Raw genomic sequence first — 27470 nt, forward strand, 5'->3', positions numbered from 1 at the left:
TTGCGGAGGTTCAGAGGCGCTCTGAGGTCGGAGAAACCACCGTCCAGGAAAGAAGCATCAGTTTAATTCTGATCGCCGAGGTGCAGACAGGAGTGGGTCCTCAGAGGGTGCACTCTGGAAGGGTCCAGCTGCTGGCAGGGCTGCTTTTCCTGGTGGGTCTCACGTCAGACCTTTGTTAGGTTCCCCTTCCTGGGCTCCTGAGTGCTGAGGGTAGAGGAGGATGGTGTTTCCTTTTGCGCAGGGATCCGGGGCACGACTGTCGCTGTTAGGGCCCTTGCACCACCGAGCAGTTCCTGGAGTTGGCTGCTGCTTGTTGTGAGGACCCTGCTGAGATCTGGAGGTGGTTAATGGTTGCCTGTTACTAGGCGAACCTTTAGGATTGTGGTGATGGTGGGGTAGCTGTTGATATTGAGCCTCATGGAGTTCAGTGGAACTCTTAACCTTGTCTCAACCTCACCTAAGTTAAAAAGGCGTTTAGAATCACCGGGTTCAATGCCTGGCCCAGTATTGGAATCCCCTGCACAGCGTGCACTCTGAATGCTAGGCATTAACTCGGGAATTACACCGATTATTGTATACAGTTTCAGTTCTTAGGAAGATATTTATTTTCCAAGACAAAATTTTCTTTCCTGTAAATTCAACCCAAGAATCGTCATAATTCAGGAATGCTTCTAGAATAGAAGTCCATGTACGTCATAGCAGTTTTGATGACGTTTTAGAATCTTTCCTCTTTCTTGAGCAGAAAGCGCTGCCAGCACGTGAAGGTAGTTGGCAGTCCTCTAGCAATGGATAAATTCGTCATTCGAACGCCTAGAATCCAAAATAGTCCTCAGAAGAAAGCTCCTGGTGGAAAGATTTACAAGCAGGCCACGATTGAATCTCTGAAGGTGAGAGGGGACCTGGGGCTAGAGGAAATGTGGAAAGGACTCTGGTAGCAAGGCGGTGTGGAGTTCTACTATGGAAGACCTATGAATTCTTCCTTCCTATACTTTCTCCCCGAAGTGTCCCGGATCACTGCTAATTTGTTTTTTCCCTACTCTGTACAGACTTCTATTTACCAATCTCTGCATGCACTTCTATCACTCTTCTGATTACTTTGGCTATATCATATGTTTTGCTGGCTGAGAGAACAAGCCCCTTAAGTGTTTTTGCAACATTTTCTTTTCTTTTAGGAATGTGAAAATAGGAAATATGATTCTATGTACTCTGTACAAACTCAGTAAGCCTGGGTGATGATACTACTCTCCTGTCTTATTGACCAGAACTGTATCACCTGGGCTGCAGCTGTAGCTGAGAATGGGAAACAGACTGTGTTAATGGACTCTTTGCAAACTCTTCATGTCTGAATTCTTTTCGCAAAGAAGAGGCAAGGAATAAATACAGGATAGGCAACAAGGAATCAATGGACATGGGTATCCAATTAATGATAAAGTAAGAGTTATTTCCCTAAAAGCAAACATTTGTAATTAGTTCCCTTTGCCTTCTTGACCTCTTATATTTTATTTTCTTCTTCCCTACTGAGCAAGGAGCCTGATGAGGGACTCGATCATGACCTGAGCCAAAGGCAGATGCTTAGCTGACTGAGCCACTCAGGCATCCCAACTTCTTACATTTTCTTTTCAGTTTCCTTTATTGGTTCCTCCTCCTCTACCAGTCTCCTAATATTTATGCTCCCGAACTTTGTCACGTTTTATTTATTTGGCCAGGGTAACCTTATTTATTGTAATGCTTTCCATGCGGATGACTACCAGACTTGTACTTAAAGCCTGGATCTCTGATGGTGAGAGTGGGATCTGGGGCTAGAGAAGATGCGTACAGGGCTGTGATAGCAAGGTGGTGTTCTGAGTACTTGATTTATGTACTGAGTTGGACTCCTCTTCCAGATGTGCCACAGGCTTACCAGACCCATATTAGAAAGCAGTACAGGAGTGTATAAACAGATGCCCCGAGTTCTAGGCCCTCTAGTACAACTGGGTGATCTTTGGCAAGTCATTTCCACTTTGTCCTCATCTGTAAAATGTGGGGGTCAAACTTTATCAGTATTTTTTTTTAAGATTTTATTTATTTATTTGAGAGAGAGAGAGCATGAGCCAGTGTGGATGGGCAGAAGGAGAGAAAAAGTAGACTCCCTGCTGAGCAGGGAGCCTGCCATGGGGTTCCAGTCCAGGACCCTGGGATCACAACCTGAGCCAAAGGCAGACACTTAACCTACTGAGGTCCCCGGGCACCCCTATTGGTAGTTCTTCAAAGGAACATTGTTGTCACATAGGGCAAGGTAATTCTTCATTAGTTGAAACTGTCCTGTGAGTTATTGGACATTTACCGTCCCTGGCCTTCAGACACTAAAGGCCAACAGTACCACCCACTGTGATAAGCAAAACTGCCCTCACGTATTTCCAGGTAGCCCTTAGTTGAAAGCTACTGAATTCTAGATGGTCTTTAAAAACCTCTCTCAGTCTTGGAGTTCTGTGCATAACCAAAATTTTCAACTGTCTCTGTTTTTGTCAGAGTACTCATGGAGTTATATACAACAGTGACTCTCAGTGACAGAAGGTGGTGGGCAGGATTGTGATACCAAGCTGGAAGAAAAAGAGAAGGGTATTAATTGAACTACTCGTACACTCATATGCAAACATCTGGATTCTAGTATACTTCCACCTGCCTCTTCTCCCCTCTGTGTCCCCACTTATGCCCCAGTTGAGAGTCTTTATGTGAAGATGAGAATATACCATGTAAAGATTATGGAAGCAGAATAAGCTGCAGAATAAGCTTTAGGTGTAGAGAAAATAACATTCCTTTTAAATGCAGTAGCTTTTCTCCCAAACCTATTCTTTATTCTTCTGTATTTATTTTTATTTATTCATTCATTCATTCATTCATTTATTTATTTTGAGAGAGAGCACGTGAGTGTGAGCAGGGGAGGGGCAGAGGGAGAGAGAGAGAGAGACTGACTCTTAGGCAGGCTCCTTGCTCAGTGCAGAGATCATGACCTGAGCTGAAATCAAGAGTTGGACACTTAACTGACTGAGCCACCCAGGCGCCTCCTCCTGTGTATTTACTTTTAAATCCATATACCAAGTAACTGGGACTAGAAACTTAGAAACCATCCTTAACTCTTTTCTCTCTTATATCCAGTTTTCAGTTTTGTCTCCTAAAAATCATTCTTGTCCTTAACATCTCCCACTTTAAATTTAAAAATCTTAGCAGTGCCATGGTCTGGTAAATTGTCTCCCTGCCTTGGGCATCCTATCTCATTCTCCCTTCCACAGTTAAGCCAGAGGAATAGAAGAAAAGGAGATCTACTCAGGTCACTTCCCTGCCTAGTCCTATAGTGGTTTCTCATTACCTACTGATGAAGACATTTCTTTTAATGGCACCCGAGGCCCTCTGACCTGGCACCTGCCTGCTTCACCCCTGCTGCTCTTGCTGTTGACATTCCTTTTTTTTTTTTTTTTCTTTTTAAGATTTTATTTATTTATTGAGAGAGGAGAAGGTCAGAGGGAGAAGCAGACTCTCTCTGGAGCTGGGAGCCCAATGTGGGACTTGATCCTGGTACTCCGGGATTGTGACCTAAGCCGAAGGCAGTTGCTTAACTATCCTATCCATTCTATCAGTGGCAGCCACTCACAATTTCCCCAACATGGTGTGCTGTTTCATACCTCCGTACCCTTTGCATATGCTGTACTCTTTGCCTGGAATGGCCTTACTCTCTTGTCTTGGTGGCAGTATAGTGTGGTAATTAAGAACACAGACTCTGGAGCCAAACGGCCTATGTTTAAATCCCAGCCGTACCACTTGTTATTTGACCTTGGGCAAGTTCTTTAACCTCTCTGTGTCTTTATCTATAAAATGGGATTAATGATAATATCTGTTTTATAAGGTAGTTATGAAGGATGAGTGAGTCAGTATATGATAAGTGCTTGGAACAGAACTAATATGCAAGTGTTTGCTGTTATCATCAATTTATCACCTCCCGTTTGTCCCCCATGACTAGTTCAGGGGTCTCCTCTACTATGTGGCCTTTCCCAATCATTCTTCTGTCCCCCAGATAGAAAGCCAATCTAATCATTCCCTTTTCTAAGCTACCCCTATATCTTTTCTTTCTTTTTTTTTTTTTAAGATTTTATTTACTTGTCAGAAAGAGAGAGAACATGTATAGGCAGAAGGAGAAGTAGGCTCCTTGCTGACCATGGAGCCTGATGTGGGACTTGATCCCAGGACTCTGGGATCATGACCTGAGCTGAAGGCAGACGCTTAACCAGCTGAGCCACCCGGGCGTCCCATCCATCCCTGTATCGTAAACATGCCCCTGTCATTGCCCTTATTTGTGTTATACTGTCTTTGTGCTATGCTGTGTTTTGTTTTGTTTTTTAATGCTGTACTCTACCATACTCTGAGCTTCTTTTTTTTTTTTTTAAGAAAGATTTTGTTTATTTAACAAAGATCACAAGTAGGCAGAGAGGCAAGCAGAGAGAGAGGAAGAAGTAGGCTCCCTGCTGAGCAGAGAGCCTGATGTGGGGCTCGATCCCAGGACCCTGGAATCAAGACCTGAGCCGAAAGCAGAGGCTTAACCCACTGAGCCACCCAGGTGCCCCTACTCTGAGCTTCTTGAAAGACTATGTCTTACTGATTTTTGTGTCCCCAGTACTTGGCACAGGGCTTGGTATATAGAAGACCACAGTGCATTTTTCAGAATGACCAAATGAACTAAAACCCTAAAAGCCTTGGCATGGCATATGAGTCCCTTTCTTATCTACCCCAGGGAGCCTTCTCATTCCATGCTTCATAGCTCCCCTTTCCCAGGAATGAACTCCAGCCATCCCCATATTTTACTGGAGTCTGCATAAACTGTTTCTTTTTCATGTCTCCAGGAATTTGACTTGATGCTGGTCCTTTTCCTGGAAAACCTTTCTCTTTTCTTTTTGTGAAGACTGCTGTGCTCATTTGTGAACCCACTCAAGTGTGACTTTCCCTGTGAATCCCAAATTGTACATTTTATGAGTACAGGAGCCTTTGGAATTTTATTTACTTCTGTATCCTTGGACCTATCACAGTGCTTGGCACATGTCAAGTGGTCAATAAGTATTTGTTAAATAAGTGAATGTTGAAGTGCTTTCTGGGTCCGTTGGGGGGAATTAATCTTTCCCTCTTCAATACTGTCTTAGTACTTGGTTCAGATATCTCTCATAGCACTTACCTCACTGTATTTTAATTATCAGATTAACTGTACTTTTCCGCAGTCTACTATAAACTCCTGATGACCGAGTATCATATTAGGTTCCGATTCTGCTCCAAGGTCTAATGCAGTGCCTGCTACATTGTAGGTAAAAATTTATTGAATAAACAATAATCATTCTTATCTGGGGATGCCCTGTTTAACGAATATTACTGCAAAACAACTTTATGCCCAGCAGTAAGCTAGATACTCCAGGGAACATAAAAGAAATTTAAGATGAAAGTATGAGCCCTTGTGGGACTTCCTATTGGGAGATCATATTATAAGAAATTAGTAAGTAGTGGTAGAAAATCATATGTGGTCCATTACAAAATTGTTGTTTAGGCAGTAAGGGTTAAGAGTTCAGAAGAAAGAGCTCAGTGTCTGTTTTATGCTCAGAGCATCTTAAAGGGTTGAAAAGATTTGGCTAGGTGGAGGGGAAGTAGTGACACAGAACTGCTCAATAAGCAGTTTTGGCTTTTCTTTGCTGTGTGCACGCAAACGTGCTTACTTTATGTGTACACAATGACAACTTAAAAACAAGTTGATTTAAATGTGAGTTCTAGAGAGTTAGATCTACTTTACTAAGTAAGTTATTCCCACATACCAGCATCATATTTAAATACCAAGAATCTGCTGAATGTTCAAGCCTCAATGTTCAAGCCTCAATTTCCTCGTCAGTAATATTAGAAAGTTGTACGTATATATATATACATACATATAAGTTATACATATATATATATATATATATATATATATATATATATATATAGCATCAGAAACATCTCTAACCTGCAGGATTATCATGAGAGCTGAATAGATAAATGTGTATTGAAAGGGCTAAGTATTGTGCCTGGCATGCAGTAAAACTGACCAATAATTTCCTCTTTTCACATGTGGAAAAGGAGAGGCTTGGGTAGGAAAACTAGAGCTGGGACTGGTGATGATGGGAACGATAGTAGTGATTACTGCTGGTGTTTATTGAGCCCATGTCTATGGGCCAGGGATTGTGCTAAGTGCTTTACATATATTAACTCTTTAAATTCGATAACAGCTCTGTGAAATGGATGCTTTTATCATTCATATTTTAGAGTTGGAGAATCTAAGGCACAGAGAGATCAAGTAGCTTGCCCAAGGTCATGCAGCGGTAAGTGGCAGAGCAGGGATTTGAACTAGACAGTCTGGTTTCGCTATCTGCCCCCTATAGGGAAAGTGGAGGCATCTGAATGTCCAGCAGAGGAGGTATAAAAATCTTGGAATATTAGGAACATTGGAAACATTGGACTTCTGTTATCAGTTTGTTAGAAATAATTTTGCTGTAGCCGTATCACATGTAATAAAAGTGAGACCCAGTAGAGTTCATGTAGTATACATTAGAATCATAAAGGTTAATTTGGTTAATCTCTTCTTACTCCCTTAAGGGAAAGTGATTTGTTCTCTTAGTTATAAGAGGAGTTTTTTTTTTTATCTTTTATTAAAAGATTCTAGGATATGCTAATTCTTTTAGATTTAGTACTTTAGAGTGGTCTGTAAACCTTTGCTCCTTTTGTAGGATTGATCAGCCAGTAGATTGTCCCCTGCCCTCTCTGGTGGGATGGTTTCCATCTTGTCAAAAATTGATGTTTCAACCAGCCACAACTGTAAGACCAGATGGTATAGGAGACAGCATATACTCTTTCTGGTGATGAGCTTCCCACTACTCATGTAACTTCCCCTTTGATACCCTGTGTCCGCTTCCCTTGTCCCTCTAACTAATTCAGAGAACAACTTGAAATACCTATTTTGGGTCCCATATTTGGACAGAAATAAGGAAACATTCTCAGATATATATGGGATTCTTCTGTTCTGGAATTGACTGTAGATTTTTCTATTTCTGACCTAAAATTTCAGATCTGAAAACTACACTGGGCTTCAGTCCTTATGGGTAGAGATGGCTTTCTTCAATTACACCTACTGTGCATTGGGGCTAGTGAGACAGATAAATTGTACCAACCCTCAAATGGCTCCTAGTCAGAGGGGAAGACAGCCTTTAAAAAGTATGTGCATAAAAGGCAGATACAGTAATAGAAGTATGTCCACATTACAGAGGACCCAAAAGGGAGTGTGGTCAGGTTTGGTATGAGAGAGTCAAGAAAGGCCTCAGAAGGGATGCTTGAAAAGAGTCTTCAAATATAAACAGGTGTTTATCATATGGTTGAGGCTAAAAAAGAGCATCCCAGGCAGAGGGTCTGCAATACTGCAGTTCGTTTAGGCAGCTTCAAATAGTTTGCTATAGCTGGACCAAATGGTGAGGCTGAAAAAGATGTCAGGAGCCAAGTCAGGTAAGGCCTTTTATGCCATGCTAGAGTGTGGGTTTCTATAGTTTCCTATACTGGAATGGTCTGATGTGGAATCCCTAACCTCTTTCCAACCATGTGGAAATGCTGGATAAAAAGTCTCTAATACAGAGCTGAGCTTGAAAGCAAGAAAGAGAAATCCTCAGATGCCAGGAAGAGAGAGGAAATTCAAACCCTGAGCTTTAAGGGGGAGCAGAAGCTAAACAGTTTTATGAAGCCAGATATAATGCTTAGGGTGTGAGATTTAGGGCTAGTATGGGAACTGCAGATAAGGGCTCAGGCTAATAATTTCCACCTGCAGCTGGGAGCCAAAACAGGTCTACCGAGTTTATGAAAAATGAACTAGAAACATGCCCTCCACTAGTCCAAGGAAACAGCATGAGACTGTGATCTCAGGAGTTTTGGAAGGGAAAAGAATTGACTACAATAAATTAGCACCCCACTCTTATGACCATGCATAGTTTTAAATTTACACTCTGGGCAAAACAAAAGAAAAATAGCATAAAAACTGGTATAGAAACAGAAATCCAGAGGTTTTGGCCAAGGCAAATGTGAGATTTCCCTGTTAAAACACCTCACAACCGGGCGCCTGGGTGGCTCAGTGGGTTAAGCCGCTGCCTTCGGCTCAGGTCATGATCTCAGGGTCCTGGGATCGAGTCCCGCATCGGGCTCTCTGCTCAGCAGGGAGCCTGCTTCCCTCTCTCTCTCTCTGCCTGCCTCTCCATCTACTTGTGATTTCTCTCTGTCAAATAAATAAATAAAATCTTTTAAAAAAAAAAACAAAAAACCTCACAACCTGGGGCACCAGATTCCCATAGAGAACAGTCTCCATTAAACTTGAACTCATGGTGGGGCGCCTGAGTGGCTCAGTATGTTAAGCCTCTGCCTTTGGTTCAGGTCATAATCTCAGGGTCCTGGGATTGAGCCCCACGTCAGGCTCTCTGTTTGGCGGGGAGCCTGCTTGCCCCCCTCTCTCTCTGCCTACCCGTGATCTCTGTCTGTCAGATAAATAAATAAACTTTTTAAAAGAAAAGATTAAAAAAAAAAACTTGAAGATTAAAAAAAAAAAAAAGATGAACTTATGGTCAAAATTACAAACTCTCCAAGAAAACGGATTTCCCAGAGGGAGAATGAGCAGACAGAGATAAATAATAGCATTTCTATCCCAAGAATTGGCGATAAGAGTATAATCTCAAAGAGGTCTCTATGTGAATTTTCACAGAGATAAAAGACTAGAAATGAAAAGAACAGGATAGTGTGAAAAGAAAGTGGGCAGATTTTTGCGGGAAATGTTAAGCCGTCTGATGAAAAAATTATTTGCTGATGCGGAAACACATTGAATAGATTAAAAGTAGACTAGCTGGAACTACAGAGAGAAATGGTGGATTGGAAGCTTGATGTGAGGAAATCACTTAGAATGCATCACAGAGAAATGGAGAAAAATGTGAAAGAAAAGGTACACGAAGGACAGACAAGTTGTTTATATTTCTAATAGGGGTTTCCACAGTAGAGGCTTATGAGGAGGACACTGATAGATTTCACTGAGCTTACATCTTAAAACTTGTAAGGGTGAACAGTAAAATGATAGCAATAGGATATATCATTTCCAAACCGTAAAGAAAAACAAGATCAAAGAAACCTAAACTTAAAAGCAAAGATATGAAAGGAAAAGAAAAAGAAGCAAAGAGAATGTGTTTCCTGTTATATCCGTGCCTATACTAAGTGCAAATGGATTACCCTTGCCTGTTAAAAAGATAGAGATGCTCAGATTGGGTGGCGGATGGGTACAAAATAAAGCCACCATAGGCTATGTAAAGTGTAATGACCCAGAAAAGTTGAAAGTCAAGAGATGGAAGACAGTATTGAATATGTCATAGGCAGGAGTTCATCCAAGCAGTGTTTATAACTGGAAAAATATGGGGTAGGGAGACCCTAGATAACCATTAGCGGAATACATTTTAGAATTCTAAGACATATGTATATAAAAATGATGGAATATTATTCATTACTATTACATGGATCAGCTAGGTTTACGTATATCAGTATGAATGAGTCAAGAAAATATAATGAGTGAAAAAGCCTTTCGTAAAATGTTCTGTTTATACTTTACACCTTCTTCCTATGGAATATAACCCCTTACCTGGTTTTGTTTATTTATTTTACATACCATTTAGCACTAATGATAGTGCTTTATACTGTAGCAAATCATAACAAAGGACTTCTCATTTTTGGCTAAAGCACCTAAAGCCTGAGAACAAAGGAAAGTGTGTTCCCAAATGAGATTCTAGACTGCAGACTGTAGAACTTGTGAAGGCAGTACATGAAGACCAGTTTTGGAATCCTGAACGCATCGCCTACTCTAGGCTATAAAGAAGGTTGAAGTTAAAGGAAGAGAGGAGGGAAAAAAAAGCAGGAGAGGAGAGAGAGTTCATTTGGATAAAGTGGGAGGGCTGTGGTATTTTCCCTTGGAGAACTGGACCTCTGTTCCTGGAGCTGGTGCACACAGAGACCAGACCGGTGCCTGGGAAAGTCTAAAAAGAGGGAGTGGCTGTGTGGGAAGGCTGTTAACCCTTAGAATTCTTCAGGGCAAAGATGTGGGTACAACAGAGAAAATGCTGGCTGGCCTGGAGTAGAATTAAAAGGGGTTAGGTTCAAAAGGATCCTTGGAAGGACAATGACACCCCTACCAAGAGAGTCTGTAAAGTGTTTTGTCAAAAACGGGACGTGTAATCAGCTGGCTGAACGAGGCATGGCCAACATTCCCAGAACTGCAGGTGCTGTCTCAAAACAATGGGAGGTCGCCAAGGAGCCACAGAAGCATCCCATACGAGAAAAACAGTCCGCTTTACATGGCTGCCGAGACTAGAGAGCACACCTGAGGGTGTATCACAAAAGAAGTGAAGGCTTGCCCTTACCGCTCCTTTCCCAGCTTGTAACTTGGAAGGGTGAGAGGTCAAAGCAAACAGGCAGAGGAGGGGAGGAGGGGAAGCAAAGATGGGGCCAGGAGTCCGACATCTCGCCATGCTAGGCTGGAAGCAGACCCTAGCCACGGAAGGGAATTGACACTTTTTTTTTTTAGTTGCTTTTTATCGAAATATAGTCTGCATATATAAAAGTGGACTAATCATGAGTGGACATTTTGACAGATTTTCACAAAGTGAGCACATCTGTGTCACCAGTATCCAGAGCCATGAAACAGAACGTTACCAGAATCCCAGAAGCCCTCTGTGCCCCCTTCCTTTCCCTAACTGGACCCACCTCCCCCAGCGTAGTAACCATGCAAGATAAGATTTTTTTTTTTTTTTGTAATTATAAAAGCAACTTTACTCTTTTGTCTTCAGTTTAATTTTTCTTTAAATTTGTAGTCAAAATAATTTCACAATTACAGAACAGTTGCAAAGATCACAACCCCACCTCCTTAATTGTTTCTATTCTACACTTAGCGCAAAGATGCGTGTCAACTTTAAGGTGGCGATTTCTTTTAGTAACAGGAGAAGATATAAGGAGACAAACTTTACATTGTTTTATTTTATGCAAAATGGCAAAATGTTAACTTTTTTCAATTACTATTACTCTACCTTTTTATGCATTTGAAGTTTTTAAGGTTTTTTTTTTTTCAAATAAGAGAGTTTGAATATTATCATGTAGGAAGTGGGGAGCTGTTGAGGCATGCTTTTTATTGTTGAAATAAATATGCCTTTATGACTTCCTCACTCTCCATCCTTGCGTGTGAATTAAGACACTTAAGTGAGCTATAGTGTTGGTTCACCTTAGTATCGTTTTTCTTTTGTTCTCATCCTTATTGCCTCTCTCTGCTAAGTGCCCAGCGGTGTCTGACATGGTTAGATTAAAACTTGCACTTTTCCTAATAGATGTAACTCTCTTCCTGATTTGCAGTAAGCGGGACCTGCTTTTAAGCAATTACCCATCATTTGGGGCCATCATACACATTGTGCTTTGGTTCAGGTCATAATCAATAATTCATATGTCAATAGGAGCCCCATTAGCTCAGGTGAAGGCAGATGTTTTTCTAATGAAAATGTTCCATTTTCCAAATGACTTTTCTTTTTCCCAGAGAGTTGTGGTTATAGAAGACATAAAAAGATGGAAAACTACACTGGAGCTTCCTGATCAGACCAGAGAGAATCTAGTGGAAGCTTTACAAGAATTAAAGAAGAAAATACCCTCCAGGGAAGTGTTAAAATCAACAAGGATAGGTATGTTCCTTCTGAATTTTATGAAAAGTGCTTGTATTTTGTCTCCTTCCTTTCCTCCCTCCCTCAAACATTAAGTTATTAATCATATCAGTACTCCCCAATTATCTATGGTGAAGGACCATTGTTTAAAAAATTCTCCATTGGTTGCAGACCAATATTTTAATAATATATAATAAAAATTGCCAGAAAAAGAAAATATACAAAATACATGCCCTAATTTTTTTTTTCTCATTAGATTCAGCAGATACAGAATTACTTGGTCAAATTGCTATTAAAGTTTCTAAATGCTTACATCAGTTTCTGTACTTAACTCATGGACTGGTAACCATCAGTGATCTAAGGATAACTTTTTCTTTTTTTTTAATTTATTTATTTGACAGAGAGATCACAAGTTGGCAGAGAGGCAGGCAGGGGGGCGGGGTAGCAGGCTCCCTGCTGAGCAGAGAGTCCAATATATGGGGCTCAATCACAGGACCCTGAGATCATGACCTGAGTCGAAGGCAGAGGCTTAACCCACTGAACCACCCAGGCGCCCCTAAGGATAACTTTTTAAGTGTGTTTGATGCTGGTTGTGCAGAGATGTCTGAAACATGACCTCAAGGAACTTAGGGTTTGGTGGGAGAAACAAGCACGTAGACATCAGGAGCAGAAAATATTGTAGGCTATGAACAGAAACCTATAAATAATATCCTGGCTATCCTTCTGTTCTGTACAAGGCACATGCTGGCACAAAGGACAGAGCAGTCACATACATCTGGGGAATTCAGAAAAGGCTTCATAGAAGAGATGACATTTCAGTTAAATCTTGATGTTTAATCTCAGCTTTTCTGTCTTGAGTAGAAATAACTCGCAGAGTGTGGTTTGTACAAACAAAATGATAGCAACATTTGCCACTACATCATTTATTACAGCATTGAGATATTTAAAAGGTAAGTTGGGGACTTGGTTGAATTGCCATTTTAGTAGAGTACACAACTGTGAATAATATGCGAGGGAGGACCACCATGTGTTCCTCAAGCTGCTCCCGACTCCCTAGGGAGTCCAAGGTAGTCATTCACAGCTGCTGTTCTTGCCCTCGCTAGTGCAACCATTGCCTTCTCTGCCTCCCCTTGACCTCTTGTTCATGAGAAGCAAAAGAGAGAGCAGCTTCAGACGGGCGCTAACAGCTGGCAAGAGCTCTGTGAAATCCCCCAGAGGGCCCCCCAAGAGTCCTGAGAGTTGCACCCCTGTAATATAAACCAGAACCTGAGAAAATTAGATGCTTAAAGAACGTAAAACCCTATCATGATGGCCAAGGAGACTCTCCCATCTGCTGCTAGATTTTCTCTTTATGTGGTCACTAGAGGGCAATAAGACCATTCATATGGGCTCATAAGGTGTCTCCACCAGTAGAGGGTACTAGTGATTAATATTTCATGACGCGAGTGTGTGTATGTGTGTGTGTGTGTGTGTATTTAGGCAGACACCACAAACACCATTTCTAATCAGATCTTAAATATCGGTGGAATAGGCTGGAATTGTCCTACAAATACAGAACAGGTGATCATTTAAAAAAATATATATATTTCTGTTTGGGGGGGACCTGGCTGGCTAAGTCAGTAGAGCATATGACTCATAACCGTAGGGTTGTGAGTTCAAGCCCCACTTTGGGCAGAGAGATTACTTTTAAAAATATTTCCGTTTGTCCTTTGAATACAGTTGTGAGTGTGCTTTTAAGAATGGGGCGCCTGGATGGCTCACTTGGTTAAGTGACTGCTTTTGGTTTGGGTCATGATCCTGGGGTCCACATCGGACTCCCTGCTCAGTGGGGAGCTTGCTTCTCCCTCTCCCTCTGCTGCTTTGCCTGCTTTGCCTGCTTGTGCTCGTTCTCTGTCAAACAAACAAACAAAAAAAGAATGGGTATGTCTAATGTTCATAGATTTCAATTCAAGGATCATAATGAAACCGTAACACAGGGGCTTAACTTAGGAGGAGCTGGAAAGTATCCAACTTTTGAGTACTAACCCTACCCCAAATCCTCCCTAAACCTGAGGTTATATGGAATATAGGGGTTTCTCGGTTCTGCTGTAGTTATTTCAGTAGCTAGGCTGAAAATTCATTTGGATCATTGCCTGAGAATGTTTATATTCTTCTACCTTTAGACTCCTGCCTGTCTCTATCCTATGGGCTATAAGGGACACATATTTACCAACTACTTTCTTTGTGCTAGGAACTGTGTTGGCGTAATAATGAAGGAGACAGATATTATCCCCCTTTTTGAATCCTGCAGTCTAATGGAAGGGCAGACAGTTTAATAAGACTTTATCATACAGTGTGATGAGTGCTCTGATGATGGGTAGAAGCTAGCCAACAGAGTACACATGTTGGAAGTAGAGAAGAAGGTGTTGAAGAACGTGTTAGGAAGTGGGGAACATCATATGAGCTGTATAGAGGGCTGGAGGTGGGAGAGAACATGATGCATTCCAGAAACTAAAAGCTTGGTGTGTTTGAAATGTAATAAGCTGGAAAGAGTGTGGCAAGAAGTGAAATGGGAGACAGTCTGGACCAGATGGAGAAAGTTCTTTTAAGTCTGTTTGGTTTTAGTGTGTGTTAGTTACCCATCCCTGGGTTAAAAAGTCCCCCGAAATTTAGCAGCTTAAGTATTTGTTACCTCATATGGTTTTTCAGAGGGTCAGGAATCTCGAAGCTGCTTATTTGGGTGGTTCTGATTCACGGTCTCTTAAGAGGTTACTTTCAAGCTGTTGGCTGGGGCTGTGGTCATCTGAAAGCTTCACCAGGGCTTGAGCATCTCAACATGCTCATTCAAAGGAATGCCGGGGACGCGTGGGTGGCTCAGTCGTTAAGCATCTGCTTTTGGCTCAGGTCATGATCCCAGGATCCTGGGATCAAGTCCCACATCAGGCTTCCTGCTCAGCCAAAAGCCTGTTTCTCCCTCTTCCTCTCCCCTTACTTGTGTTCTCTCTCTCACTGTCTCTCTCTATCTCTCTGTTAAATAAATAAATAAAATCTTAAAAAAAAAAAAAGAATGCCAGTGGGAGGCCTCACTTTCTCATCACTTGGGCTTCTCCTTACTGCTGCTCATGACATGGCAGCTGACGTTACCCAGAGCAAGCCCTCTGAGAGAGAGAGCAACCAAGATGGATGCCACAGCGTCTTTCATGGAAATCTTGAAATTGGAAGTGGCATGCTATCACTTCTGTCATATTCTGTTGGTCACACAGACCAACCCAGGTAAAATCTTGCCCCAGGGGCAACCGCATACAGGTTATGAATACCAAGAGCTAAGGATCGTTGGAGGTTATTAGTAGACTGGCTACTATAGCACGTATTTCTTATGTATTTTGCTTCCTGGATCTGCAGATTTATGTTCATTTGTAGAAATTTTATAGCCATTATCTCATCAAAAATGCCTCCTTCATTTTTGCTATTCCCTTCAGTTGGGGATTCAACAGTTAGCTTATCAGTCATCCTATCTCCTTATCTCACAGAATTCCAGGAAGTTTCTTCAGATACAGATCTTCCAAGTCATTAATTCCCTCCTCAGCTCACTCTCATCTGCTGTTTAGCCCATACATGGAGTTCTTTGTTTCAAAGCCAATTTACATTTTTACAAGTTTTCCCCACCCCAATCTGTCTCTTTCAATAGTATTTGTACATCCTTTTCACTGTGCCTTTTATTTCTTTAGTATTTTTAAAGATTTATTTATTTATGGGACACCTGGGTGGCTCAGTTGGTTGGACGACTGCCTTCAGCTCAGGTCATGATCCCGGATCAAGTCCCGCATCAGGCTCCCAGCTCCATGGGGAGACTGCTTCGCTCTCTGACCTTCTCCTCGCTCATGCTCTCTCTCACTGTCTCTCTCTCAAATAAATAAATAAAATCTTTAAAAAATTGGGCGCCTGGGTGGCTCAGTGGGTTAAGCCGCTGCCTTCGGCTCAGGTCATGATCTCAGGGTCCTGGGATCGAGTCCCACGTCAGGCTCTCTGCTCGGTGGGGAGCCTGCTTCCCTCTCTCTCTCTCTGCCTGCCTCTCCATCTACTTGTGATTTCTCTCTGTCAAATAAATAAATAAAATCTTTAAATAAATAAATAAATAAATAAAATAAAAATATTTATTTATTTATTTGAGAGAAAGTGAGAGCTGTATGTGTAAGTAGTGGGGGAGGGGAGGGAGAAGGAGAGAGAATCCACAAGCAGATGCCCCGCTGAGCGTGGAGCCCAACTTGGGTCTTGAACCCTGGCCCTGAGGTCATGACCTGAGCCAAAGTCAGACAATTAACCCTCTGGCCATCCAGGCACCCCTATGCTTTTTGTTTTTTAAATATTAATGTATGGTTCTTCTGTATTCTTCATCTATTTTAGGACTTGTAGTTCTTGAGGATTTTTTTTTTTTAATTTTATTTATTTATCAGAGAGAGAGAGCACAGGTAGACAGAATGGCAGGCAGAGGCAGAGGGAGAAGTAGGCTCCCTGCTGAGCAAAGAGCCCGATGTGGGACTCGATCCCAGGACGCTGGGATCATGACCTGAGCCGAAGGCAGCTGCTTAACCAACTGAGCCACCCAGGCGTCCCAGTTCTTGAGGATTTAAATCTTTGTTTCTTCTGACTCCTTGGTGCTTGCCTTTCCGTGTGCTTGTTGATTTTTAATTGTGAGCTCATTTTTCCCCCCTTTTAATCCATGGGAATTCTGTGGGGTTAGGTTGGAGCTTCCCTCTAGAGAATTAACTCTTTTTGTTTGTTTGTTTCTGCCAGTAGTCAAAGACCACTTCTGACCTGGAATATTTAGATCTGCAAGGATCCCAGCCCAGTATCAGAGTCCCACAGTTAGCTCTCCCACTTTACCACTGGTCCAAAGTTAAGAGTTTCAGCAGCATTGCTGTTAACATCACTCCTTAGGATAACCCCACTTTTTTAGCCTCTGCTTACTGTCTTGGAGGAGAGAATGAGGTGACTTTTATCCAGAATCTATTGCGGTGGATAGTTTTAGTCCACCATAAAGCCTGAGATCTCAAGGAAAATAAGTGGTTGTTATTGAAGGGTTTTGAGTAGAGGAGTGACATATTCAGATTTGCATCTTAGAAAAATCTGTCCACCACACAGGAAGAGTGTTGAAGAGAAGCAGACCTAGAAGAAAGCCAGTTAAAAGCAATTAAAATGTCTAGGTGAGAAATAAGAGTGGCCTGGATGGGATAGTGATCATGGGGATGGAGCCATGTGCTTGGAATCAAGAGATATAAATGGAATAAAATCCAAAGGACATAGCCTTTGATTGGATGTTGGGAATGAAAATAAAGAAATGAAGGTTGAGGCCCAGATTTCTAATATGGGCAAATTGGTGGATGGCAGTACCACTTATTACTATAGAGATGGGGGAAATAAAGTTCAATTTTAGACTTACTGAGTTTGACATACTGTGGGACAGCCAAGAGGAAATGTCCAATAAGATGTTGGATGGATGTACAAGACTGCAGCTAAGGAGAGACCATATATATCTATTTGAGAGTCATTATCAGCATATAGACAGACATTGAGGCAATAGAAATAAGTAACCTTGTCCAGGGAGAATATATAAGAAAAGCTAAGAGCCAAGTCCCAAATCCTACAGCATACCAATATTGAAGAGACTTACAGAAGGAAATTGAGAAGGTGTGACCAGAGAAATAGAAGGGGAAAAGGAGGGCATGCTGTCATACAGTGGGAAGGAGTGGGGTATTTGCTGGGGATGGAGGGGTGGTGGCCGAGATCAGCATGCCCATTGTTGTCAAAGGGCCAAATAAATGAGATCTAGAAATTGGATGTTGGATTTTGCAAAGTAGGGTCTTTAACGATTTTGGTAAGGACAGTCTCAAAAGCAAGGTTGGGAGCAGAAGCTTGAAGAGAGAAGAGAAGATAAGGAAATGAAACTGATAGTAGACAATTTGAGGGGCACCTGGGTGGCCCAGTCAGTTAAGTGTCTGCCTTTGGCTCAGGTCATGATCCCATAGTCCTGGAATGGAGCCCTGCTTCAGGCTCACTGCTCAGCAGAGAGCCTGCTTCTCCTTTTCCCTCTGCCTGCCTCTCTGCCTGCTTGTGCTCTCTATCTCTGTGTCAAATAAATACATAAAATCATGAAAAAAAAAAAAAAGGTTTGTGTTGAAAGAAAAGAGAGAGGCAGCAGTATCAGAAAGGGAATGTGAGATGGAAGAAAGTTCTGGTTTTTGGAACAGAGGAGACACTAACCTGCTGAGTGACAGGCTCACAGAGGGACCTTGTCTGGGAGAAGGGACCAGCCTTAGCAAGGTCTGACTGTGGAGATGAGAGGGAATGAGGACACCAATATGCCTTTCTCTGTGTTGTCCTTTCCTCCATCTCTTTCTTTTATAGCCACATTCCTTTAAAAATGATTGATACAACTGCCATTTCTGCCCCTCCTCACTCCTTCGTTAAAACCCTTTCTGTCCTGGCTTCTCCCACACCACTATTCTTTCCTTGCAGGACACAAGTGATTTCTTTCTATCCAAATCCAGTAGTCTTGTCTCATTTCTCATCTTCCTAGAACTGTGAACTTGAGACCATTGATTACTCTCTTTTCTGTTGACATTAATGACACTGAACTTCTTCCCAATTCTGTGTCTATTTTTTTATATGTTCATTTTTTTATATGTTTATTTCTTTCATACCCCTTATCTGAGTTTATAATGACTCATTTATCTGCTTCTTTGTTTTTTATTTCATAACTAGCAGCTCTGTATTTGCAGGACATTGCTCTTTTATTCACCAGTGTGTTTCAACTGTTAGTGCGGCATATAGCAGCAGCTCAGGATATATTGATCAAATCAGTGAAAATGACAAGGACAAAAATGTTCTCCATGGCTCGCTCTAGCTTTATATATCCCACTTCCTGCCTTTCTCTGTTTCTTCGTTCTCGTCCCTTTCCCTTAACAGACGGTGCTGTTCCAAAAATCTCAGACCTCAGTCCACTGCTTTAGAAGTACTTAACCAGAAGGGCCTCTGGGTAGCTCAGTCAGTTGAGCATCTGCCTTCGGCTCAGGTCATGATCTCAGGGTCCTGGATTCAAGCCCCTCATTGCGCTCTCTGCTCAGCCGGGAATCCGATTCTCCTTCTCCCTCTATCTCCTCCCCCCCAGCTAATGCTCATGCTATGCTCATGCTCTGTCTCTCTCTCTCTCAAATAAAGAAATAAAATCTTTAAAGAAAGAAAGAACTTAACCAGAGAGCTTGTCCACTTCTCCAGTTTAACTGAGGTGACTTAATTCAGGTGACTCTTAGGTATGTATCTCCTGTCCTCACTAATTTTTGAAATTTAAGACTTTTAGAAATGTCCTGATTTATATTCCTGCTGCTTTCTTAAAATCTTACTAATTTAATAGGTAAAAATAACATCTTGTTTTCATTTGCTGCACAGAATAAATTGTCTGTGTTTTTTTTGGCATTTTGTCCTTTTTTTGTGAATTGTTTTTATTATTTGCCTGTTTAGTGTTGAGATCTGACCATTTTTGTTTTCTTTTTCTGAATTCTCTAAAGTCAATGTCATAACACTTTTAAATCCATTTAGCTCCTTCAATTTATAAACAAAGAAGCTCAGAACCAGAGAGATGAAGTGACTTATCCAGGGCCACTTAGTGAGGTTGGCACCAGAAATGTAATGAGAGCCCATGTCTCTTGGGGCAGGGTTCTTTCCTGGTTAGCAGACAGACTGCCATCGTGCCCCGGACTCCAGCCATATGGGCCTTTATTTTATCAGAGCATTTCTCTGGGTTTTGCCATCTGCTCAAACATACCTCCTTAAGTCAGGATTTAGTACCTTTTCTTATGTACCCCAAATGAGAGTTTTCTCTTAGTATTCCCATTTTAGTCAACATGCCTAGGATTTTGCTGGGACATAAACTCTTTAGGTAGAAATGTCCAACAGGCAGCTGGAACAGTGGATTGAAATCAGAAGAGAGATGTAAGACAGACAATACATATTTGGAAGTCATCTGCCCAAAAGCATTTGCTTACAGTCACCTAAGTGGTTGAATTCTCTGAATAAAAGTAAAAGAAAAGGCTAAAGGATTGAAACTGAGAGAATGTCTGTGGTGGGTAAGTAGGAGGGAGAACAGGAGCCAGTGCAGAGACAGAGGGAGTGTAATTAAAAAGGAAGAGGGAGAGAGGCAGGGCAGAAAAATGGCATGCAGACCCTAACACGCAAAAGAAATGTGTGACCTCACTTTTCTCAAGTGGTCTGGAAAGTCAGGGGCTGGCTGGGCAAAAGCCTTTGGACCTGGCACTGAATTAAGGGTTCTGTGACTAGATACCTTTATTATAGAGGAAATAAGTGGGCAAGGGGTATGGGGTAAATGTCCGGTAAGGCGGTGGGGTCAGGCCTTGCCCTCTTGACTAGGGGGAGCAAGCATGGCCCCTTTTGCAATACTGCACTATTATGGGAAAATTATATGTCTGTCCTATTGATCTGATTTCAGAGATGTCTTATTTTCATTTATGATTGATCAACAACACTGAAAAACCCTGTACCGTCAAAGTACTTTCCCATCTGTGATCTCATTTGATCCAGATAACAGGTGTATGAGGGGAATGTTACAATTTTCTTCATTTTACAAATGGGAAAACCGAGGCTTAGAGAGTTTGAAGTAATTTGCCCTTGGTCAGAAAACCAAATAATAAGTGACAAAACTATGATGTATTTATATCATGTCATGTCATCTCTTGAAACCTAAAAGTACACCTTTGTCCATGGTAAACTCTTGCTTCCCCCTCAAGATCCAGGTGAAACCCAGTCTTCTCTATGAAGCCAAAAATGTTTGTTGAGTGAATAAATGAGTTAATGAGGTAGTGAATGAATGGGTTTGTGATTTAACTTGCTCAAGGTTATGGAATAAGTTCGTGGCAAGGACCTTTCAGATGGCCTGCTCTTTTCAAGTTGTCTAATAGATTGTGTTATTGCTTTAGCAATATTGAACTTCTTATAGATTCATATATTCATTTTCTATTGAGTAATGCCCTGCCAAATTGACATAAAAATTAGTGGTTTAAAACCTTGAAATGCAGATTATCTTACAGTTTGATAGGTCAGAAGACAGTTCTCATTGGACTAAAATCAAGGTGTTGGCAAAGCTACATTCCTTCCTGGATTCTTTAGGGACGAATCGGTTTCTTTGCCTTTTCCTGTTTCTAGAAGCACCTACATTCCATGGTTCATGGTTCCCTTCCTTCGTTTGCAGAGCTGGCAGTGGTAGGTTGAATTCTTACATCTTATCTCTCTGACACAAGCCTTCTCTCTCTTCTACTTTTAAAGACCTGTGTGATTAGATTGGGCCCACTTAGATAATTCAGGCTAATCTTCCCATCTCAGGGTCCTTAACCTTAATCTTGTCAAAGTTCCATTTTCCACGTAAGGTAACATGTTCACAGGTTCTGAGGATTGGGTCATGGACATCCTTGAGGATCATTACTTTGATTCCCACAGTCTTTAAATTATGCCATGCTAGTTCAGGTTCCGGCTTCTTCACTGTGCTCCTTCTCTTCGTGAATCATTGTCAACACTCAGGACAAGAATTGCCTCTTTTCATGGTGTTCCCTGGCCCTTTTGTCAGCTGAATCGACTCTCTGTCCTTCTGACCCTCCCTGGAGTTCCCCTTCAATTCTGTCTTAGGATCCTGGACCTACCAGTAACACTTTTGTATATTTTGTTTTGTTTAGGTGTCTTCTCCTATGCTAAGAACTACCTGGGGCTCCTTGGGTACAGGATTGTCTTGCTCAACATTCTGTCCCAGTGTCTAGCACAAAGCCTGGTACATACTTCGTATTTGGTAATGTTTGTCAAATGAGCAAAAGACTGCTTCCTGCAGGGAATTTTTCTTACCAGTGTTCTGGGATGCAGAAACCCCTTGCCCTTAAACCTAGGGGACTTGACTTAGATCATGAGACCAGCCAGTGGCACTGCCTGCTTTCAAACATAAACTTCATGGAGCAAATAATGACTTTGCAGATCATTAACTTCCTTGATGTAGCCACTGACCAACTTGTGACCTTGGGGAAAGGTCACAGAGCCTCACATTTTTTCATCTTGATCAGGAAGAGGTAGGACTGTCTCATCACCAGGGGCATGAGTATAGGGTTAAAGCATGAGCTCTAGAGCCACACTGCCTACATTTGAAACCTGGTCCCACTTCTTACTTGCCATATCCCACAAGCCACTGAATTTCTAGGTCCATGGGTTCTTTACCAAGGTAAAGATTCCAAAATGGGGAATCATAACAGCACCTACCTGTTCTGAGCTTTTAGCACAGTGGCTAACTGTTGTTATTGTTACCATGAAATTCCCTCTCTGAGCTAAAATGTATTATTTCATCTTGTTTTGTTTTTTCTTGAGAAAAGGGTTTCCTAGATGCCCTCTCTTCTCTTTTCCTGTCCCAGACCGATGGCGTTTCCTGCTGTCGCCCGCTTGCTGGCAAATCTTGCATCCTTCTGGGCTCCCTTATGGTACTGTCCTTTCTGGGAGGGCTTCACTGGTTTGGCAGCACGACCTGACCAGTCTGGGCGGGGACCCTGTGGGGCATCTGTGAGGTGACCCCATTGCCCTGGATTGAGAGGTGAATCCTTCTGCCCTTCGGCCAGTGCTCTGCGCTCTCAGGGCCTGTGCTCTTTTCTGAGTTGGGAACAGCAAGAAGTTGAAGAGCAGTATGTCAACAGAGCTTCGTTGAACACTCCCTATGTGCCAGTCCCTAATGACAGAGAGGTACAAGGAATTCTGGGTTTAGGGTGCAGGCTCTGCCATCAGGCCATGTGTGTGCAGATCCTGGCTTAACACTTAGTAGATGCGAAACCCTGGGCAGGTTACTTTGCTGAGCTTCATTTTCTCATTTGTAAAAGGTGATATAATACTAGTATTTAATTCATTGTTTAGTTATAAAAACTAAATGGGATAATTCACATACAATCTGGAATGGTAAGCAGGAAGAATTCTTCACAATGGGTAAGAATTAGAAACTTTTCATTTTCCCAGCGCCTTTGGATTCAGTTCTTTGTAGTATAGTTCCATTATTTTGTTTGCAGTTGTGTGACTTTTCCAATCAACTGCATCCATATTCAAATGGGAGTACAAAAGCAATTTGAAAGCCAAATGTTAATGGTTTTTATTTAACTGTTTGATTCAGTTCAGCAAACATTTATTGATTGTGCTCTGCTAGGCCCCATGCCAGGAGCTGGGACTATAACTTGGAGTAAGGTATGGCGTTCTGCCCTCAAGATGTTTACAGTTTAGAGGGGAAGGTGGGCATTTAAACATTCTAGGCAGAGGGAACAGTGTGAGCTAAGGCGCAGAAATGGAAGAAGGCCAGAAGGCCTGACCTGAAACAAGGACCTGCAAGTTGCTCTCCACAACTGGAACTTACTGCATGAAAGCCAAGGGGCAGAAGGACTGGGGGTGACCGGAAGGAGGAAGGAGGTGACAAGGTGAAAGGTAAGGCCAAAGAGCTTCCAGGTCATTGAGCTTGAATGTTATACTTAGGAATTAATTTAAGGACAGTGGAGAGAGCTGTTGAAGGGCTTTTGGTAAGGGCGTAATGAGATCAAATTGTGTTTTGTTTTGTTTTAGAGATTTATTTATTTATTTGACAGTAAGAGGGGAAGAGAGAGAGCATAAGCAGGGGGAGCAGCAGGCAGAGGGAGAGAGAGAAGCAGGCTCCCAGCTGAGCAGAGAGCCTGATATGGGACTTGATCCCAGGACACTGGGATTATGACCTGAGCCGAAGGCAGCCACTTAACGGACTGAGCCTCCCAGGTGCCCCTCAAATTGTGTTTTTAAAAATTTATGTTTTATTTGAGAAAGAGTATGTGTGTGCATGTGTGTGTGTTGGGGCAGAGGCAGAGGGAGATAATCTTCAGGCAGTCTCCCCACTGAGCTCAGAGCCTGATGCCAGCTCAGTCTCAGGACCCTGGGATCATGACCCGAGCCAAAACCAAGAGGCAGATGCTTAACTGACCGAGCCACCCAGCTGCCCCTCAAATTGTGTTTCTCAAAAGTTATTTTGACTTGAGTAATGAGGATGAGTTGGAGAAGGCCACACTGGTGACAGAGTTTGGTTAGTATGTCTCTGCAGTAAACCTGCAGAAAGGTGGTGAGGACGTGAATTAGGGTAGCAGTGAGGAAGAAAAGCGGGTGAGGAGGAAAGGGAAAGATACAAAATGTTAAGGAGCCTGAAATGATGTGTGAATGGTGGTGCCACGTACAGGAAGTACAGGAAGAGGGACTGAGGGGGATAATAATGCATTCCATTCTCCATTTTAGAAATGTTGAGTTACTTAATCATAGGAAACAAACTGAGGGTTGCTTCCGATCAGGGGATGGGGTAACTGGGTGATGGGCATTCAGGAAGGCACGTAATATAATGAGCACTGGGAATTATATACAACTGATGAATCATTGAACTCTACCTCTGAAACGAATAATACACCATATGTTAATTAATTAACTGAATTTAAATAAATTTTTTAAAAGTATCGAGTTGAGGCACTTGCGAAAGAAGCAAGGTGGAGGTGTCCAGAGACTAGACATTTGGGTCTTGTGCCCAGTGAGAGCCTCTGGGCTAGCGATACATATTTGGGAGTCATCTCCTTGCGGATGGCAGTTGGACCACAGGAGTGGGTAAGATTACTCAAGGAGAGCAGGTGGAGAAAGAAGAGAAGAGGCCAGGGACAATGGCCCAGCTCGGGTTCACCAATAATTAAAGGTTAGGTAAGACATACATAGCCGGCAGAAGAGAGAGAAGGAACAGTCACAGGTGGTGTCTCAAAAAGCAATGGAAGAGAGTATTTCAGAAGACAGACAGCAGCACTGGAGGCCACAGGGGGAGCATGTCACATCAGGGTGGAGAAGGTCCATTGGATTTGACCAACAAAAGGACACTCAGTTTGGGGGACTTGTGCACCTTCATTTCTCACATATAAAGCTGGACCAACAGTGTCTTTCTTGGAGAGAGAAAAGGACAAGAAGGGGAACACATGGAAGCGAAGGATCTGTGTTCGGAGAAATCTGAGTGTACCTCTGTTTCTGTTATAGCACAGCCCGTGCTGTTAGCATTACTTACAGGTTGAGCCTGTCCACGCGACGGAACTGAACTGCGCAGACGTGCGCAGTCCTACTGCTCAGAGGAGACCCCGGTTAATGATTTTGTTATAAATTCTTTAGACTTATTTCTCTGCCTATAAACAAATCTATGTGCTTATATGTATACACAAATATAATTTTAAAAGTAAATATTGGCTCATACTGTGCGTGCTCTTCAGAGAACCTGAGTAAAGTAATCATCTTTCCATGTTACTACATGTAGAACTCTTCTAGTCTTTTATGGCTGCAAGGTATTCTTGTTCGAATGGACTGTAGTTTATTTAACAGATTGGACCCTTAATGATGGATTTCTAATTGTTTCTCGCTTTTCACTATCACATACAGTATTATAAGGGTATTTTTGTACACATTTCTGTGCACACTTGGGCAAGTGAGTTGGGTCAAATTCCAGGAACTGTGTCTTACTCGTATCTCTTGTACTAACCTTTCTATCTTATAATGTGGTGCATTTTCCCCCTTCATTCCATTTCCTCCTATATTTTAGTAAAAGATGTCATTCTTCATATGGGTCTTTCATTCCACCAACATTTACTTCATACTCACTCTCCCGACCCCTCCCTCCTGCCACTATTTTCTGCTGGAGAGACAAAGATGAACAGGTCACAGCTCTTGCCTTCCAGCTCTCTTTGGTGGGTTAGAGAGGTAGCTGATCAGCTAATTACAACTAATTACCACAATTATTGTGAGGAACAGAAGCACAAGGTGCTAAGGAAGCACAGAGGAGGAGAGGTGCCGACCCAAGACGGGGGGTATTACGGAGGACTTGCTAGAGGAGGGGACTCCTGAACTGACTTTTTTTTTTTTTTTTTTTTTGTAATTTATTTGACAGACAGTGATCCCAAGTAGGCAGAGAGGCAGACAGAGGGAGGGGCGGGGAAGCAGACTCCCTGCCGAACAGAGAGCCTGATGTGGGCCTCCATCACAGGACCTTGAGATCATGACCTGAGCCGAAGGTAGAGACTTTAACCCACTGAGCCACCCAGGTACCCCTTCTGAACTGAGTTAAAGGCAGAATGGAAACTAACCAGAAAAAGGGGGAAGCAAGGGTATTCTAGGCAGATAGGATGTTCACTGGAAAGTAGGTGGGAGGGGACGGATTGTGAAGGAACTTGTGTGACAAGATACAAGTTTGTGTACAGCACTGGAAGATTTACGTGGAGGAGTGAAATGGTCAGATGTATGTTTTATTTTATTTTATTTTATTTTATTTTTATTTATTTATTTTTTAAAGATTTTATTTATTTATTTGACAGAGAGAGATCACAAGTAGACGGAGAGAGAGGCAGGCAGAGAGAGAGAGAGGGAAGCAGGCTCCCTGCTGAGCAGAGAGCCCGATGCGGGACTCGATCCCAGGACCCTGAGATCATGACCTGAGCCGAAGGCAGCGGCTTAACCCACTGAGCCACCCAGGCGCCCCAGATGTATGTTTTAGAAAAAATATCTCTAAAACAGGAAATAATGAAGTTTTAAAACGGCCACTCTGGCTGCATGTAGGAGATGCCATTAAGAGGTTCGAAACTCAGGGCTGTTGGAGTCAACTGGAGGCAACATTTCCCAATTTTAATTAGCATTAACATATATGTTAATATATTGTTAAGTGCTTTATCACTTTTCCTCATGTAAGCAGGATTTTTCCCTACTGTATTCATACTAGCTATTATAGACGTAAGGAAGCTATTGATTTTTTAAAAAAATATATCTAATATTTCTCTGTAAGTTTTTAATTCCAAATGTTTAGTTGATTTCTTTGGCTTTTCTCTGTAATTGTTTTTGTCTAAGTACTTTTGTAGATCCTTTGCCTCTTGTCCCATTTTTATTATGCAAATCTCAAACACATATAAAAATAAAATAATAGAACACACCCCCATATGCCCTTCACCCAAATTTGGTAACTATTAAGATTTGGTCCCACTTACTTCATCTTTCCCATTTTTGTGTTTTTGTGCTGTTGCTTAAATATTTTAAAGCAGAATCCCAGACCTCTTTTTTTTTTTTTTTTAAGATTTTATTTATTTATTTGACAGACAGAGATCACAAATAGGCAGAGAGGCAGGCAGAGAGAGAGAAGAGGAAGCAGGCTCCCTGCTAAGCAGTGACCCGATGAGGGGCTTGATCCCAGGACCCTGAGATCATGATCTGAGCTGAAGACAGAGGCTTTAACCCACTGAGCCACCCAGGTGCCCCTCCTAGACCTCTTTCAATTTCAGCTGTACATACTTACATACTCTACATACTACATCTAAAAATACAGATATTTTCTTACATAACAACAGTGCCATTATCACTCTTAACAAACAGTAATTTCATGGTATAATTTAATATCTAGTGTAAATTCATATTCCTTGTATATCTCAAAATCTCTTTTTAATAGTTGGTTGATTTGTTGCAGTGAGGATTGGAATCACACATTGAATTTGGTAGTTTGAACTCAAAAGACTCTTTTAATCTATAGCAGTCCATAACCTTACCCCCTTTAAGAAAAAAAAAGCCATCAACAAATGAATAAACAAACAAAAAATAGAATCAGAACCTATAAACACAGGAGTATAAACTGAGAGCTGCCAAAGGGAAGGG

The 27470-nt window shown here is 41.9% G+C and overlaps 1 protein-coding gene across 1 annotated transcript in view; it reads left to right on the forward strand.

The window, feature by feature from the left end:
* Window positions 1-12: 12 nt before the first annotated feature.
* The window catches only part of TCEANC2 (transcription elongation factor A N-terminal and central domain containing 2), a 36063-nt gene continuing 8605 nt past the window's right edge, over window positions 13-27470 (forward strand). Inside the window, exons 1-3 of the mRNA XM_082688537.1 lie at window positions 13-152; window positions 743-887; window positions 11627-11768. Of these exons, the coding sequence (XP_082544663.1) occupies window positions 786-887; window positions 11627-11768 (244 nt within the window). The 5' untranslated portion in view covers window positions 13-152; window positions 743-785. The remainder of the gene's footprint in view (window positions 153-742; window positions 888-11626; window positions 11769-27470) is intronic.

Source organism: Mustela nivalis (assembly GCF_964662115.1).
Source record: "Mustela nivalis genome assembly, chromosome: 10".
NCBI lineage: Eukaryota > Metazoa > Chordata > Mammalia > Carnivora > Mustelidae > Mustela > Mustela nivalis.